This window comes from Mangifera indica, chromosome 1 (assembly GCF_011075055.1).
Source record: "Mangifera indica cultivar Alphonso chromosome 1, CATAS_Mindica_2.1, whole genome shotgun sequence".
Classification (NCBI taxonomy): domain Eukaryota; kingdom Viridiplantae; phylum Streptophyta; class Magnoliopsida; order Sapindales; family Anacardiaceae; genus Mangifera; species Mangifera indica.
In genome coordinates, this window is record NC_058137.1 from 2,112,090 (window position 1) to 2,129,003 (window position 16,914).

General features: G+C 35.1%; 3 protein-coding genes across 7 annotated transcripts; all 3 read right to left on the reverse strand.

Annotated features, from left to right (window-relative positions):
* Positions 1-812: 812 nt before the first annotated feature.
* LOC123218272 (pectin acetylesterase 5-like) lies at positions 813-6,186 on the reverse strand. Of its 2 annotated transcripts, none has more exons than XM_044639625.1 (13): positions 5,708-6,186; positions 4,936-5,259; positions 4,761-4,843; positions 4,532-4,661; positions 4,353-4,432; positions 4,157-4,246; positions 3,549-3,673; positions 3,098-3,158; positions 2,551-2,604; positions 2,345-2,422; positions 2,147-2,252; positions 1,423-1,568; positions 813-1,197 (listed from the first exon to the last, which is right to left on the reverse strand). In XM_044639625.1, the coding sequence occupies exons 2-13, from the start codon at positions 5,141-5,143 to the stop codon at positions 1,084-1,086; spliced, it is 1,275 nt and encodes a 424-aa protein (XP_044495560.1). In that variant the 5' UTR covers positions 5,144-5,259; positions 5,708-6,186; the 3' UTR covers positions 813-1,083. The 2 variants fall into 2 exon arrangements, with proteins under 2 accessions (XP_044495560.1, XP_044495552.1); XM_044639617.1 differs by having other exon boundaries at positions 2,345-2,425.
* A 145-nt stretch (positions 6,187-6,331) lies between these two features.
* Positions 6,332-9,911, reverse strand: LOC123218268 (dol-P-Glc:Glc(2)Man(9)GlcNAc(2)-PP-Dol alpha-1,2-glucosyltransferase). Of its 3 annotated transcripts, none has more exons than XM_044639599.1 (8): positions 9,621-9,911; positions 9,446-9,534; positions 8,700-9,033; positions 7,852-8,113; positions 7,539-7,676; positions 7,240-7,444; positions 6,924-7,066; positions 6,332-6,843 (listed from the first exon to the last, which is right to left on the reverse strand). In XM_044639599.1, exons 1-8 carry the CDS (start codon positions 9,708-9,710, stop codon positions 6,584-6,586), a joined length of 1,521 nt encoding a protein of 506 aa, XP_044495534.1. In that variant the 5' UTR covers positions 9,711-9,911; the 3' UTR covers positions 6,332-6,583. The 3 variants fall into 3 exon arrangements, with proteins under 3 accessions (XP_044495534.1, XP_044495545.1, XP_044495523.1); XM_044639610.1 differs by having other exon boundaries at positions 7,840-8,113; positions 9,446-9,547; XM_044639588.1 differs by having other exon boundaries at positions 7,840-8,113; positions 9,621-9,910.
* A 3,935-nt stretch (positions 9,912-13,846) lies between these two features.
* On the reverse strand, positions 13,847-16,844 carry LOC123228938 (actin-like). 2 transcript variants are annotated; one of them, XM_044654451.1, is made up of 5 exons: positions 16,701-16,844; positions 16,023-16,098; positions 15,480-15,873; positions 14,250-14,863; positions 13,847-14,136 (listed from the first exon to the last, which is right to left on the reverse strand). In XM_044654451.1, exons 2-5 carry the CDS (start codon positions 16,080-16,082, stop codon positions 14,071-14,073), a joined length of 1,134 nt encoding a protein of 377 aa, XP_044510386.1. In that variant the 5' UTR covers positions 16,083-16,098; positions 16,701-16,844; the 3' UTR covers positions 13,847-14,070. The 2 variants fall into 2 exon arrangements, with proteins under 2 accessions (XP_044510386.1, XP_044510396.1); XM_044654461.1 differs by having other exon boundaries at positions 16,023-16,091; positions 16,701-16,837.
* Between the last annotated feature and the right edge of the window lie 70 nt (positions 16,845-16,914).

Sequence of the window (16,914 nt, forward strand, 5' to 3'; positions counted from 1 at the left end):
CGGCAAACTTCCCTGGTGTTTGGAAAATTTTGAAAGACTTTTCATTGGGAAACCTTAGAGTTCAAATGGTGTAGATGGTTTCATAGTCATATGTGAACAATGGGTTCGATTTTTCAGATACTGGAAGGTTTCAATCAGGAAATTAAAGTCAACTTTAATCTTTCAATCAGGAAATTAATACAGGTCAATGTCATTTACCTTTAGCCAAATGAGCTGCTGCCATGGTGACACAGTCACTCACCTTTCGGCCAACTATGAAAGCATGATGCTCATTAGTGGTCATCAAGTAAAGCTTGAACCTGTTTAATTATTTGCCCACTTAGCCAAGTGAAAGGGACAAGAGAGAACAGTGTTCCATTAAAATCTGTTCAAACAAAGCATCAATATTGATTAAATTAAACTGCAATTTCCACAACACGAATTGCTCCATTAGCAACTCAATTACAAGTCAAAACTCAGGCAATTGGCAGAGAAACAACTTCAAAAGGAAAAATATCAAAGTCCATGCAACCACCATAGCATGCATTCATTGGATTGATAACAGATTCATAACAGTATTTGCTCAGATGAATATATTAACATGAGGATAATTCTGGATAAACATTATGAATAAAAAATCCTAGGTAAATTAACCGGAGGTAAGAGATGCCTTGCAGCATAGAGGACTTGTTCATAGAAATAACTGTGCTGAAATATGCAAGAAGCTACTAATATTTCTTTAAACTTCCATTGGATGATTTCAGGAAAGCTTGTTAATAGATACTGAATAACATTTTGACCTCAACAATGGCAATGTTCTGGGAAAAATAATATAAAGGCGCAAAAGAAATCAAATTGAGAATGAACTTCAATATACATAGAGTACGCAAAGTGCATCAATTTCCAATATCAAGATTGTTCCAATTAACAGCAATACCTTTATCTTGTAAACTTGAACACATTGAACAGTAATTTTACATGATCTTCAGTATCCAGAATCTTGCTTTGGACCAAAAAGGTAAAAAGTTCTGCCACAGTAAATTGGTAATGGAGATCTGGAGTTCAGAATAACCTGTTATAGAAATAGATACAGCAATGAAGTTATCATCCTTGAGTAAAATCCATGTTATAGCAAGTGGGATTGCATGGGTAAGGGCAATCGATTTGCTTCACTGCTTTTCGGTCAAAGTACCAATCACTGACAGATTCTGCAATTGTCTGTTCCAAGCACAGCCAGCCAGCCAGTCAAAATTGTTAAAAAGATAAGAAACCCAAAGAAAAGTAAATGTCAACATTAAGCTTTTAGTTGTTCAAAACTCTTGAGCACCAGTCTGAACAATTATATTCAATGAATACTGATTACAAGAAACATTGATTTCTTACAAGATCTACGAACCAACATCTGTTATGGAAGGCACAAAATGCATAATCCAATTTCCATACCTTGTTGTTGATTCTTGGAGAACTGGGTGAATGCCATGTCTCAGCAATCCAAGTCTGGCAATGGATAAAGCAAGAATTTATAAACATCCCCCCTCCCTGTATTTGTTGGACTTCACTCAGAGCTTTCAGCATAGAACTACGAAAACCTGTTCAGGTTGAATAGATAAATTAATCACACCAAATATCAAATCGGTCTAAACAAAACTGATAAAATCAATCAAGAACCAGCATATTATCTCAAGTTCTCATTCCTCGTAGTCATGGTACAGATGTCATAGTCATAGTAATTCAAATGTTGAGTGGTAAATGGATCCATAAATAGAGGATTTTAAGGAAATTGTTCTCAGTTCCACCACTCCCCACCAGAAAGAGGGAAGCTGCCTAACCCAGTCTTAAACCAAAAATGCAGAAAGCTTACACAAAAGCTTCTCTATGGACTTCATTACATCATTTGCATCTCACCTAAAGCCTATTATAGGCGAAACAACTTAAAATGATTGTCCTAGCAGTTCCATTTATCACATTATGCAGGCCAGTCAAAATATATTGTTAATCAGATGGGTAAAACCAACCATAGTGGAATTTTCAACTATGAAATCATTGACAGAGCAGCTTTGTAAGGTTGATTCAAACTTTAGCAACTGGAAACATATACTTGTTTTACAGATTTACTTAGACCACCTGGCATACACAACGTCTAATAAAATAAATATCTAACAATTACCTTGTAGAATTTGAAGCTGGTGAGGATTACAGGTACGAATGTTCAGTACGCAGGGACGCCAATTGCCATGAGGATCTGATGCATCTGGTACCAAGATATTACGTATCTAAAGATATCTAATTAATATCAGAGATATGTAATGCACGGAATAATAACAATATCAGGCAGCAGATATAAAATGTGCTTTGAGGGAATTACCTGCCAAAAATCATAAGCTGGGTTGACAAAGAACACTGGAGTCCTTATGTTTTTAATGAACTCTTGAGGAAAGAGACACTGCTGTGCAATTCAGCTTAAAGTATTAGTAGCAAAAAGCTGCAATTTACAACTGAAGCAGCAAAAGTGGAACATCCAAAATTTGCCCAATTACATTGTATGTCAAAAAGAGAAAACTGAAAACCTGCCTCAAATGATTCCATTCTTGAAAGACAATCCTTGTTCAAACTTTTTGCAACACCCTGACAATGTGACGCCACAAGCAAGGATATCAATAATTTAATGAAATGCAGCTTTTAAACCTTCTACTATATCTATTCTTACTGTAATATTTAAGCTGTTATGCTACAGAAGTGTAGCCTGTCATTCAAATTTTCTTATCTTTTGAAACATTCAATTATTTTTGTAAAATTGTGTTGCACGTGGATTTTACCTTAAAGCCTTTTATATAACCCCAAAAGATTCAGCCAGTTTAAACAACAATATCAAAGTAGCCTCTTAATATTTCACAATTAAAAAATCCTGACTCTGATTAAATTATAGGTTGAAAAAGTCAAACTAAATTAAACCAGCTGATCAATCTAATTGTAAGCTAAAATATTTTTTCACTTTTTCGGCAATGGCTAATGCACCATTCTGGTTAACCACTTTCATAAACAAACACATGAACAAGAAATACCAATACCATAGAGAAAGAAAATATATAACCAGGTACAGTAATAGATTGAGCAGAACCTGAAGGTCAACAACATCATGATAGAAAGATCTCATGGTACGATTTCCAAGAATATCCGGCCTGAAATGAACCACAAAATGGCTAAATTTTCTCTTTTAATTTTTAATAAGAAAGCATAGGTTTTTTAGTAATAGTGAAAATGAGAATTACAGAAAGTTGACTATAGACCACCATAAAAACAGAAGCCCTAAGGAGGATGGCCTGGCAAATATTATATAAGAAAAAGTAGCAATATTAATAAATTCAGTTATAAAATCCTAGCAGTAATTTGTCTTGGCATTACAATTTTTCAAAATAGTAAACATATACACACTTATGCAGTAAAAATCAGACAGCAGAAATATATTCATCAAAAAGTATGATACGACAACACTTTAAAGGGGATAAATACAACATGGAAATGTTATCACAATAACAGTAGGAAACATGAATGAATACTAGAAAACATACTCATCAAGGAAAAATCCTGCATCGGCAAGACACTTGACAGTTGCATGCCTCGGCAGACGATCTCGAAACTCATCACAATGTATAAAAGTGGCCAAACCTCCAGCAGAACATCCTGTAAGAAGTGCCTGCAAGCCACAATAATTGATGAAATATACAGCTAACTCCACTTCTGCATTATTCAAATTAACAAAGTGAACCAACAATTTCATCTAGTTCAAATTGTAAACAGAAAGATAATATTTTGTAAGATTCACTTGACTCTGAAACTTCATGAGAGATTGAAGAACAATTAGTTTCCCAGCTACCCAGCTAAATCCTGTTTCTTTTTTTTTTTTTTAACCTTTTTCCAAATACCTCAAGCCCCACGCCAACCCCTAAATCACTAGCGTTGGCATTAGTAGATTATCCCAAGAATTCTTATTCTCAAAACAAGAGATTTTACCAGCCAAATAGTAAGTACACATGAAATTATGTGTCCTAAAACTTCTAATTCCACCATCAAAATTTTTGGCACAAGAAAAGAACATTTTCAAAAATTAAAGTTGTCAGTTTATGAAACATTTTTTAAAAGACAATAGTAATTTACATTACAAAGTTAAAAAAGCTACCTGTTTGGCATTAGACAAGCCCAATGATAAGAATTCATCCATAAGTGTTTCCCAGATGAGCTGGCCTCTAAAGAAAAGTTCTGTTCCATTCTGTGGCACAAAAAAATAAACATGGATACAAAAAACTTCCATTGTTCATGAGACAGAATTAAAAAATTTCACAAATAATAAGCTTTCAAAACCCAAGTAAACTTGCCTTCAACTCACTTTCTGGATGACCAGAAAAAGATGCACCATCACAATAACGTATCTTCACTTTGTTCCAATTAAAGAAATCTGAAAGCACAAAAAATTTCCCAGACAACATGATCCACTACCAAACAATATGCCATTGAAAATTTCTGAAGATATGATGAATAAAAATACAAATTTTACCAGGATTTTGAGACTTGTCTGAACTTAAAATTCCAGAAAACCGAACCTGTTGTTCCATGAAGTTAGAGGAACCTAACGATGTCATTTTACGGGATAAACATGAAGCTACTGAGTTGCACCAACCTCCACCCTACAGTTCCCCGCGAAAATGAAAAAAAAAAACTAAATATAGCAAAAACTTCATAAACTAAAATTATAACATAATAGTAATAAAATCATGAAGTGAAACCTCAATATGAAGAAGCCAATTGTTAGAGCCAGAGCCAAAGCCTTTTTGAAAATGGTATCCGGGCAAGCTACCATCTAAACAAACTGCAAGATATTCACAAAACTATGCACTAAACGACGCTGAAAGAATGCCAAATAGAAAGAAAGGAAAAGATATCGTATATCTGATAATGTACAAGCGCCTCTATCTTTGGCATTGTGGAGCAAGGTCAAGTCAACGACATCATAGGAGGAGAGAAGAGGAGAAGAGGTTTGATCGGAGCTGGCATCGAAGAGCAGACTGAAAATGAAGATGACGATTGTAAATCCCACCACTGCGATTGCCCACTCCCTCTTGCTCCACCTTCTCCACCAAATCAGAGCGCGAAGCCGAGGATTCGCCATCGATTCACCCAAGCATTTGCCAGTGTAGCAGCTATTTTAATATTGTACTAACAAACTCGAAACGCATCGTTTTGTTCTGTCGTTTTCTTTGAATATGTCTGAAGCCTGAAGAGAAACTGTAACAGTAACAGGGGCGGTGAGAAATTTTTTCATGGGGGGCTATATTGTTATTCGATGAATAATGAGGCCAAAATTTACATGGTAAAGTGTTATATTCAAAATTTTAGTAAGTGAACCCAAGTTTAACAAAAGGGATAAAATATTAGAATTTTTATAAGGAAAAATTTAAATTCTAAGTCTTAGCTTTTTTGAAACCAGTGATTATGAATCTACTCGTTATATTCTGATTTATCGATTCAACTAATACCGATGTTGGTTATATTTTTCAAAAAGAAAAAATTAGTGAGTTACATTATGTTTCTTTAGACGTTTTAACCACAACCAAATTATTCCAAACTAATTTTGTGATTGTCTTCCGAAACCACAGATTTCTTTGTTTTCGGTACATGAGTTCGAGTTATCTCAGCACAATCTTGCCAGGAAATGCAATAAAGAAAGACCCACCGAGAAAATTTTCCTGGCGAAATGCACTTTCAGAACTGCAGTTAACAGAACATTGCCATCACACAGAAATAAGCCTTCAGCTTCCCATCTTTCACCATTCAAATCTACAGAACTCTCTTCCTCATTCACACCCACCCTGCAACTTCCCATCCAATGCGCTGAAAAAATAAAACTCCGTTGCTTGTTCTTCAATGCCAGTCCTCCAACTGCATCAATGATGACCAGAAACTCCTAACTCTTCCTCCATCCCTTCTTATTTTCTTCTGGGTGTTGTGTATATATTTAAGGAAACTGGGGATCTTAAAACTCCGAAAAGCAACTAATAACATCAAGATCATCAACTCAAACTTAGTATCAAAGTTAGCTCATGTAGGTGTTGATATATTATGGGTAAACCTTGAAAGTTTTGCAGATAAAAGCCTCTCTTGATGTGAAGAGAAAATCTCAGTATTTGTCATAAAACATGCAAATCATGTACTGCACTCAAGAACAAAACATTTGAAAACACTATGTTTATCCCAGTGAATTCAATGAGAGTTTTCTGCTCTATCTTTTATTATTTTTTGTTAAACTAGAATGCCAAAGACAAATAACTTTACGGCTATTGTATAAGGGTCTAAACCATAAAATCAACTTATTTGGATTTTCTTTTCCCTTTCTCGGTGAAACAAATCACTGATAAAAGTACAAATTTCTATCCACAAAAATCCAAGGTGTTAATATAACACTTCCATAATACAATGACGGTAAGATTTTCTGTTTCTTCAATTTGTATGTCTAAAATATGGTCAGGGCAATGTCTGAGCCTGCTAAAGAAACTCAAAATTACTTTCATAATCAATGAGCCTTTTCCTAAGCCTATTTTCATTTTCCTATCTACCATATAAATCTCTGGATCCCAGGCTCGTGGTCCCAACGGAAGGGCCAGAACAAGAACATCATTAGTGTGAAGATATTAAGGACTATATAAATAATCCCCATGAGAAGCCAATGTAGATCATTGTTAATATCAGAATGAAGAATCATAAAATAAAGTGGTATTGTGTAGTATCTGAACTCAATTAGAGGTGCAGGTACAAGAACTGCAGCTGTAGCCAAGAAATATGCCAGCAACCAAATCTTCCTTTGAGTTTTCCCTGCCAACCAAAGATATATAAGGACTCACCATGGCTAAAACAAATTGACATAAGCATGATGGAAAGAGCAATGTACTAACCCAATATACTGAAAATTGAGAACCAGGAATAAACATAAAGAGGAACTAGAAGGTACTTCATTGACCAATGAGCTTTTATGACCTTCCTCCAGAGATAGAAGGGATAATGCCGATTGTCAGCAAGAAGATAGGGATGTGCAATGCTGCACCAAAATTTACATATGCGATTAAAGATTGCAAGAAATGTCCCAAATATACTTATTTAATCTTCAATCTTCATGATAAGGAATACAAAAATAAAGTCGAAGTAGTTGTTGCAGACAAACTAACCCATACCACAATTTCTTCATCATATTAGATGGTTATCTCAACTGACCTAAAAAAATGCACAGAGAAGAAGCTGGTGGTAAAGGCCACAAGCACTTGAAAGAAACTAAGGAGCTTGTTCTTCCAGAATGACCAAAGCAACCTTTTAGGTGGACCCATAGCAAGGTGTACAGGAGCCATAGCCAGAGTAGAAACCAAACTAAAGTACATTATCTGTGCAAAATGTGGAGAAACTGCATGAGCTTCTTTTGCGCCTGCAATATTTGGAGAGATTGAAAAAACAATTTAGAAAAATAAAACAAAAACACCTATTACTAGCGAAAAATAGAACATGATAAGAGAGATTACCAAGAACAACACTTCCATTCCAATAGACAAAAGTGACAAAGGCGACCAATACCAAAAAGAAGGGGCTGAATGAGCACAAAATATCCCACTTCATAGGCCATGAAGTCAAAAGTACATCGTGAATTTCATCAAGGAGCCCTGTATGACAATGTCACAAAGATGTATTATTAGGATTCAAAAGAAACTACACAAACAAAGTGGTCAGACCAAAATAAGCTGATAAAATCAACACAAACATTGCAAATAAGAACATTTCACTGTTAAAAACTAATATAAATTAATCAAACATGTGAAACAGAACCTGATTTTTGACCTGATGAATAGATACTTGTACTGAGCACAGATTTATCATCCTTGACAACATTGCCCTTGGACTTCCTTTTTCTCAAGTTGGAAATAACCATAGCAGTACTGCTGGGAGTTAAATGACTAATTTTCCTGACTGACACATGAGAATTGTCCACTTTCTTAACACTTCTGCTATGTGCTAGAGTAATATTTATGATCCCAGTACATGCAACAAAAAGCATCCATATAATATTTGTTTGTCTAATGAAAACTGCCAATGTGCCAAGCTGATTAGAAGACAAGGAAAATATATCACCAATTGCATTAAAAAAAACAATATTGATTAAAAATTCTATGTAATTCTATAATTAATCTGTTAGTATAAATACTTATATTCACTTAGAAAGTATGACAATCTTCTGCCCAGCTATAGCCCAAGCACACAAGATAAACATCTCAACCTCAAAAAAACATGTTTCTACCCACTAAATTCCTTGATTGTTGGTTTCTCAATCAACTGTTTCCCTTGTTTGTTCTTAATGCTCCATTGACTATTGTCTGGCAGCTGACAGAGCACTTTAGGTCTTTGGTAATTCAGATGAAAGGAAAGGTAGCATGATGAGCTCAAAAAAGTAAAATCTTTGAATTTTACAATCACCTTCTGAAATCTTTTCTTGAGATTAGCTAGATAAACAAATGATAGAAAACTACATACTTTACAATGTTAATATATGTAAAACCAAATGAAGATTCTACTGCTTAAGTTAACAAAAACAAAAACAAAAATGTAAAGATGTTTGTAAAGAAATTAAATCCAGAAACTTTTATCATGTGGAGAGATTCAAAAAGAGAAAGTTGACTTGACATCATTACCAATGCACTAAGCCGATATTTCTTCTTCAAACATGCAAGGTACATGGCAAGTACTGCAGTAAGTGATGCAACATCTGTATAGTAAAGAAAAGTGAAGAACCAGTGGAGAGGGTACAAAGCTAAGACCACAGCACGAAGAGTTGCTTTTCTATCATCAAGAACTGGTCGCAGATGTAGTATTATCTCATATATGATAATACTGCATAATACTGCCAACAAACCATTTACAGAGCGAAGAACTGAAGTGGAGCAAACTTCAAAAAATGATGACACTGCCTGTACAAAGAACATGCCTGGAAACAAAGAAGCAACTGGGGCAAGTGAAAGATAGTACCTGCAAAAGTTTTACACTGGATTTATCAGGATATTATTCTTAGGATTTAAGTGCCAGACAGAACTTGCAAACAATCAAGCGAACCTTACAATGAATTTCAACAACACCCGATTTTTTCATATTCAGAAATAGATTTCTCATTACAAACATTTCTAAAATTATTATATTAGATAAACAAATATTTTATTTGTATCTTCATAATGTAGCTCTGCTTACCACTTCAAGTCTTCAAACAAACAAACATTATCCCTCAGTGAAATTTCATAAAAATGCACGAAAATTAACCAATGGCATCCCGTTCGACTCCAATTAATTTATTTGAACACAACTATGATGTTATCAATCTTATTCAATCATTCTTCATTAACTTTCAGTCTCAAAATAAATAAACTGAAAAATAGAAAGAACATACAGGCCAGGTGGAGTGGTGATCATGGGATTCCAACTCTTGAAATTGCCTTTGCAGTACTGCTGAGCCTGGGGAACATGAAATATTTCATCCTGCAAACAACAACTAGTTTGAGTATAGCTTCAGCTTAGCGGCGGATTTTTACAGAGAAATCAATAAAAGGGCAAATAATACTTACCATGTATGGATCAGGAACAATACGATTAACTAGAATTGAAATAGGAATTACCCACAAGCTCACAATTACAGCAACCTCTACTCTACCCATATCTATTTCTCTCTGTTATTCGTTAAGAATTCAACAAAGCAAACTAAAGCTTTTGAGATTAACGTTTTTTAATCTCCCAGATCCGCGCCTTGATCTCTCTTTTTTCTCTTATTCATCTTCTTTGTTAGCTCTTCCTCGTCGCATAAATCCCACCTGGCATATAATTTAGTCAGAAATCAGAGTCTAGTTCTGGCATCATTGATGCAGGTAGGGCTGGATTCGAACTGAATCAAGTTTTAGCTCGGTTCGATTTATATATAATAGCGCTTGAATTCGAATTCGAGTTTAAGCTTGTAAAAACTAAGCTCGAACTCTGTTTGAATTTGGTTCAACTCGTTTCACACTTGTTGAGATTACAAAGGAAAACGGTGCGTTTTGATGGAGAGATGAAACACACCGTTTCAATTAAAAATTCATTAAACAAGAAATATCTGCTTCTTGTTTCTTGTGACTGTCATTTGTGAATATTCAAGAAAAGTGAACTGCTCCTCTTCCCTTCACTGCTTGTCATTCTTTCACCGTCACAACTGCTCATCTTTGCATCCCCGGAAGTTTCATCACGCAGATAAGTCATTGATTTTGTGGTACTGTGATTAGATGTAGGGTTGTGATTTGTTTGACAGTTATTGCCAGGCTGTCAATGTTTACTGTATAAAAACAATTCTGTACCTAATTTTTGTTTTAGATAAAAAGTTTGATGCATTTCAGTTTTCAATTTTCTTGGTGTTTGATTTCTCCAATCTGAAAATTTTTTTTGGTTTCTTCGATCTGGAAGTTTCACTTGGTATCAGAGCGCGAGCCAAACGATAGGTTTAACAGCCTAAGTGTTCCTGGATACAAGTGACAACGCACCCAGCCAAAAATCGGCTGAGCCGAAAGGCAGGCCTAACAGCCTAGGTGTTTGCACTTAAGCCGGGGTGTTGAGACTCAAGTAAAAGAAGAGTCCCACATCTAATAAACTTAAGTAAAATGAGTGGTATATAAGTGTTGTGAATTGGACCTTAACATAAGCCAATTGGTTTTGTGTAACATGGGTTTCAATCTTCACACTTGTATACTCAATTTAAATTTTTGACTTGGTATCAGAGCCATTGACTAGCGTCTAAGATGGCTAACTCCTCTAACACTGGTTTTTCAGGCCCGTCGTTGACTCCTGAGCGACCTGAGATGACTGGATTTGGTGATCGATCTAGTCAAACAAGTGGTTTTCCCGTTTCAACACTTCAACCTGTCACACCAAAGCTCACCGATGAGAACTATCGGTACTGGAGGACTCAGGCTCTTCTTGCTGCGGGTGCTCATGACCTAGAAGAGCACCTAACAGGTTTGGTAACTTGTCCACTGCCTTTTGTCTATGTGAAATCTGATAATGATGATGGTGATATCAAGACTAGAAATAGTGAATATTATATGTGGAAAAGATATGACAAACTTCTTATGGGATGGTTGATTTCATCTGTGAGTGAGAACTTGTTTAGTTTAGTATCAAACTATAGTTCAGCAAGTGAGATGTGGACTGCTCTTGAGACATATTTTGTCACAGAATCCAAAGTGAGAATTATGCATCTTAAAAATACCTTACAGACCTTAAAGAAAGGTAGTTTGAGTATTCAGGAGTATATGCGTAGAATGAAGGATATTTTTGATACATTAGTTGCTAGTGGTCAGGTTTTAACTGAAGAAGATCTGGTTAATTTCATATTGGATGGCTTAGGAAGTGATTTTGAGCCCATAGTTGTATATATATTAGCTAGAGTTGATTCTCAGGCTGAAAACCTCACATTGGCTGATCTTAAACTCATACTTCAAAAATATGAGCAGAGACTTGGAAGAACTTCTAGTCTCTCTTTTGATTTTAATGGGGGAGTAGCTAATGTGGCCAAGCAAACTAGTAGAATTGGGCATGGCTATGGAAACTATAGACCTGACAGTGTTGTTGACAGCAATAGTGCTTTCCTCGCTGATGGAATCTCTGAACAGTCAACTAGATATGACTCCATAGGTCAGAGGAATTTTAGGTCTTTCTCTCCTGGTGGACAAGGCAGAGGCAGAGGGAGAAATTTTAACAAACCTAGAGTAGTGTGTCAACTCTGTGGGAAATCAGGACATGTTGTCTTACAGTGTTATCATAGGTTTGATATTCACTACACTGGTAATAATTTTGTATCCTCTGCACAAAATTCAACCAGCGTTCCAGTAACTTCACCACAGCCAAATATTGATCCACAGAACCATATGACTCATCACTATACACCTGTACCACAATATAATCTCAACTCCAATCAAACACCACAATTGCAAACAAATACAAACCCACAATACCACACAAACACAGCCTTGTATACTGCCCAAACACCTATGACAACTTACTATCAGCCTACCCAAACACCTAAAACATGAATTGGACCTTAACATAAGCCAATTGGTTTTGTGTAACATGGGTTTCAATCTTCACACTTGTATACTCAATTTAAATTTCCGACATGGTATCAGAGCGCGAGCCAAACGGCAGGTTTAACAGCTTAAGTGTTCCTGGATACAAGTGACAACGCACCCAGCTAAGAATCGGCTGAGCCGAAAGGCAGGCCTAACAGCCTAGGTGTTTGCACTTAAGCGGGAGTGTTGAGACTCAAGTAAAAGAAGAGTCTCACATCTAATAAACTTAAGTAAATTGAGTGGTATATAAATGTTGTGAATTGGACCTTAACATAAGCCAATTGGTTTTGTGTAACATAGGTTTCAATCTTCACACTTGTATACTCAATTTAAATTTCCGACAACACTTAAATTTTTAATTATTTAGTTATTAAAATGGAACTGTTTTAATATATATTAATCGAAATAATATTATTTTATATCAAAATTTATGAGTAATTTGAGTTTGAACTCGAACGAACTTATATAAAGTTGACTCATTTTAGATTTATTTAAATCAAATTCAGATTTGAATTTGAATAAATTTAATTCGAATCTACTAGTAGATGGAGGGAAGGGAGTTGTGAATTTGGCAATTGGACTGAGTCTCTGAGAAAAAGAGTAAACAAAATTGAAAACGCTGATTTAATAACTGAGATGGGAAGACGCGAAGCACATGCCCCCGGTCCCGTTCGGTCCAGCCCATCGACTCAGAGAATTAGAACGATATTTCTATAAATTTTGAGCTGGGATGGATTGGATTCATTTGTTTTCTACAAATTTATGTGTATCCCATTTAAAATATTCAATTGAATAGTGGTTGATTTTAAATTAAAAATTAAAAATAAAATATTATTTAATTATATAATTATATATTATTTGAATTTTAATTAAATATTTAAAATTATATTATAATATTATTATTTTTAATTAATAAAATAATTTTTTAATAAAAAATTAAAAGAGAAAGATCACCGCCAACCTGTTGTTGGCCCTTGTCTGTCCTCTCTTAGAATGTGTCTAGTTTCCCTAATCTTTTATTTCCAAAATAAGATATTACTATAAAGATAATTGAGTTATAAAATTATTTAATATAAATTATTAATATATTTAATAAAAATAATAGATATAAATTATTATTGTATATAACTGAATATAATAAATAAATAAATATTAAGATATTATTTTATTTCAAGATCTTAGATATATTATTCTAAAATATTTTTTATTTTACGTATTATGAAAATAAAAAATATTTTGTTTGAAAAAATTAATAAGTAAAAATATAAATATAATAAAATTACAATTAATTTGATAATTTTTAAATACCTAATATGTCACCTACCGAAATCTTATCTGAGTACTCTTTTGATATTAAACCCCCCTCAGAGACTTAAAATTGCTGGTAAGGAAATTATTGCATGGCAACCATCACTGGCTGATTCTTGAAAGTCTGTTTCCGTAACCCAACAACAGTCACCCTACCCAACCTGAAGGTTTATAGAATAAGCCTTCTACACTACGGCAATACAAAAGAGGAATGTAATCTCTATTAACATTAAATTTGAGAGATTCATTCAAACATTTTCAGCATTTTGGCTTTAGAGTAATATCATTATGAGTCTGCATTCGCATAATTTATCCTCAAGGCCAAGTCACTACCACATCTACTTGTGACAAAACAGTGCAATAAACTTACTAAAAAAAAGAAAAACCCAACAGAGCAAAAACAGAAAGAGAATAAATAAGACGTTTCAGAATTAAACACTACATGAGGGTTTAATGGGCAACAGTTCTTCACTACATAGGGAAAAAATTTAAAGGTGATTGTCTGGAAATTGAATTGAAGAACGACAAGGAAAAGCCGATAAAATGAATGAGAATGCAAGCAGCATTTGCTTTTTAAAATAGCACAGCACTTGAGATTCCACTATGGTTGCTTAAATCAGAAGCATTTCCTATGGACTATTGAAGGGCCAGACTCATCGTACTCAGCCTTGGCAATCCACATCTGCATGCCAAAAGGAAACAAAAATTAAAATAGAAAACCTCTCACATTGGACTTTTTTGTTAGTAACTTGTATAAACTCACTAAATAGTATATGAATGTTTAAAGAAAATTACCTGCTGGAAAGTGCTGAGAGATGCCAAAATCGATCCTCCAATCCAGACACTATATTTCCGCTCAGGTGGAGCCACCACTTTAATCTTCATACTGCTAGGAGCTAATGCAGTGATCTCTTTGCTCATTCTTTCACCAATTCCCGCGAACATCGTGGTACCACCACTAAGTACAATGTTCCCATACAAATCTTTCCTAATATCAACGTCACATTTCATTATGGAGTTGTAAGTTGTCTCATGTATACCAGCAGCCTCCATTCCGATCATGGAAGGTTGGAAAAGGACTTCTGGGCATCGGAAACGCTCAGCCCCAATTGTGATCACCTGACCGTCAGGTAATTCGTAGCTCTTCTCCACAGAAGAGCTGGTCTTAGCAGTTTCCAATTCCTGTTCATAATCAAGAGCAATGTACGCCAACTTCTCCTTCATGTCCCTCACTATTTCCCTCTCAGCAGTGGTAGTGAATGAGTAGCCACGCTCAGTCAAGATCTTCATCAGGGCATCAGTGAGATCACGCCCAGCAAGGTCAAGACGCAAGATGGCATGAGGAAGAGCATAACCCTCATAGATGGGGACAGTATGGCTGACACCATCTCCAGAGTCCAGTACAATACCTGCAGAATGGAGGATCAGACACAGATCATCTCGAGTACTGTGAAAACTACAAAGATCTATTACTAAATAAGAAATTTTAAGCAGTTTCTACAGGCAAAATATTCTTATAATGTTGTTATCACCCAAAAATAATTCTGTTTAATTTACAAAATTTACATAATATATTAGATGATCCAAAAGTATAACAGTAGTTTCTTTTTCTTTGGTGTACATTAATTTTAACTGCTTAAAATTTATTCTATAGGTTCAAAAAAAAAAATTTATTTCCCAAAAACTATTGCAAACGCACCATTTACTCAATTATATATTTCTAATGACAAATACATGAAAGAGAAATGCCAAAATTAACTAAGACCCTGGACTCATTTCAAAATACAATAAAGCAAGTAAAAAAGAAAAAGAGAACAGAACCCAGTTCAGATACCCCATCAAGCTGGCATATGAAGACTAGCTGCTGAAGAAGAAAAAAGAGGGAGAGTGTCCTAATTAAACATTTATCTTCTTCTTCCAGAACAAGACAAACACTACTTGTTTGATAAAGTGATTTTGCCAGTGAACCCAAATGCAAACCAAATCAAGCTAACTAAAACATTGGTAGATATTTAAACATCTTACCTGTTGTACGACCACTGGCATAAAGAGAAAGAACAGCCTGGATAGCAACATACATAGCCGGAGCATTGAAAGTTTCAAACATGATCTGGGTCATCTTCTCACGATTGGCCTTAGGATTGAGAGGTGCTTCAGTGAGAAGAACAGGATGCTCTTCTGGAGCAACTCGAAGTTCATTGTAGAAGGTGTGATGCCAAATTTTCTCCATATCATCCCAATTGTTAACAATGCCGTGCTCAATTGGGTACTTCAAGGTCAAAATACCTCGCTTGGACTGAGCCTCATCCCCAACATATGCATCTTTCTGCCCCATGCCAACCATCACACCAGTATGACGGGGGCGGCCAACAATGCTAGGGAACACAGCCCTTGGAGCATCATCCCCCGCAAACCCAGCCTATCAACAAATTTATGATTGTATTTACAGCAATTTTAAAGAAATATTTAGCAACAATTATAAGGCATACTCAAAGATTGGATTTATTATAGCTTAGAGAAGGATTAGCATTGGTAGCACATTTCTCAAAGAAAAAAAACATTTTGTACCTTGACCATTCCAGTTCCATTGTCACAGACAAGAGGCTGAATATCCTCGGTATCTGCCATCTTCTTTTACTGCATGCTAGAAAAGTAACAGCATTACATAAGAAAGCTAATATGCCCCGTTTTCTTTAAATTCAACAGTAACATAGTGAAAACAAAATTACACTCAGAAACAGCTAAATTTGTATAGTGGACCTAAACAAAAATGTAAAATGTATATAATCAAGGAAAGGAACAGTAATAACAACCTATATTTCGGTTTGTGCAAAATTTACAGCATAATTAGGAAAGATACACTAACGTACCAGTGCAAATCAAGATTCTACAAAAGCAATAAGTTTACACAAACTGATAGTTACTTTATTTAGGTTCTCTTATATCCATATATAGATAAAATCTGAAACTTGAATCCAAAATCTATTTGATCACAATGCTAATTCAACTAAAGCTAAAACAAGATTGATTAACATTGAATAAAGGAAGAAAAAAAAAATTAAAGCTCAAATCAAATCAAATCCAATGCTATCCTATCTTTAACTGGGTAACATTTTGAATAAGCACACAAACAGTAGCCATTATTAAATTAAAAAATAAAAAACCTTCTACTTCAGTTTCATAGAAAGCTAAACAAATCTCAGTAAGATCAAAATGAGGCCTAAACTGAATAATGCGAGAAATTACCAGAATGAAACCCTAGATTGAGCGTTGTATGAGGTTCCCTCTGAGCTAAGGTCCCCGCGCAGCTCTCACAACCTCACGCTGGTTTCAAAATGGGGCAAAAAACAGAGCGAAAAAAACAAATGAAATGCGACTTAAATGCGAAGTAAATGCCATTTGGTTGTCGTTTAAGTAGTGAATCTACGGTAGGAGAGACACGTCAATCTGATCTGGCGGC

What these genes read in the sequence shown, in the direction of transcription:
- LOC123218272 (XM_044639617.1), bottom strand. Translation starts at nt 5,143, where the DNA reads ATGGCGAATCCTCGGCTTCGCGCTCTGATTTGGTGGAGAAGGTGGAGC. An exon ending in ATTGGCTTCTTCATATTGAG is followed by an intron (nt 4,662 to 4,760) that starts GTTTCACTTCAT and finishes GGGGAACTGTAG; the next exon opens with GGTGGAGGTTGGTGCAACTC. An exon ending in CAGCTTATGATTTTTGGCAG is followed by an intron (nt 2,253 to 2,344) that starts GTAATTCCCTCA and finishes AGATATCTTTAG; the next exon opens with ATACGTAATATCTTGGTACC.
- LOC123218268 (XM_044639588.1), bottom strand. Translation starts at nt 9,710, where the DNA reads ATGGGTAGAGTAGAGGTTGCTGTAATTGTGAGCTTGTGGGTAATTCCT. An exon ending in TTGTTCCTGATCCATACATG is followed by an intron (nt 9,535 to 9,620) that starts GTAAGTATTATT and finishes TGTTGTTTGCAG; the next exon opens with GATGAAATATTTCATGTTCC. An exon ending in AATATCGGCTTAGTGCATTG is followed by an intron (nt 8,114 to 8,699) that starts GTAATGATGTCA and finishes TCTTCTAATCAG; the next exon opens with CTTGGCACATTGGCAGTTTT.
- LOC123228938 (XM_044654451.1), bottom strand. Translation starts at nt 16,082, where the DNA reads ATGGCAGATACCGAGGATATTCAGCCTCTTGTCTGTGACAATGGAACT. An exon ending in ATGGAACTGGAATGGTCAAG is followed by an intron (nt 15,874 to 16,022) that starts GTACAAAATGTT and finishes ATTTGTTGATAG; the next exon opens with GCTGGGTTTGCGGGGGATGA. An exon ending in TGCCAGTGGTCGTACAACAG is followed by an intron (nt 14,864 to 15,479) that starts GTAAGATGTTTA and finishes TCCATTCTGCAG; the next exon opens with GTATTGTACTGGACTCTGGA.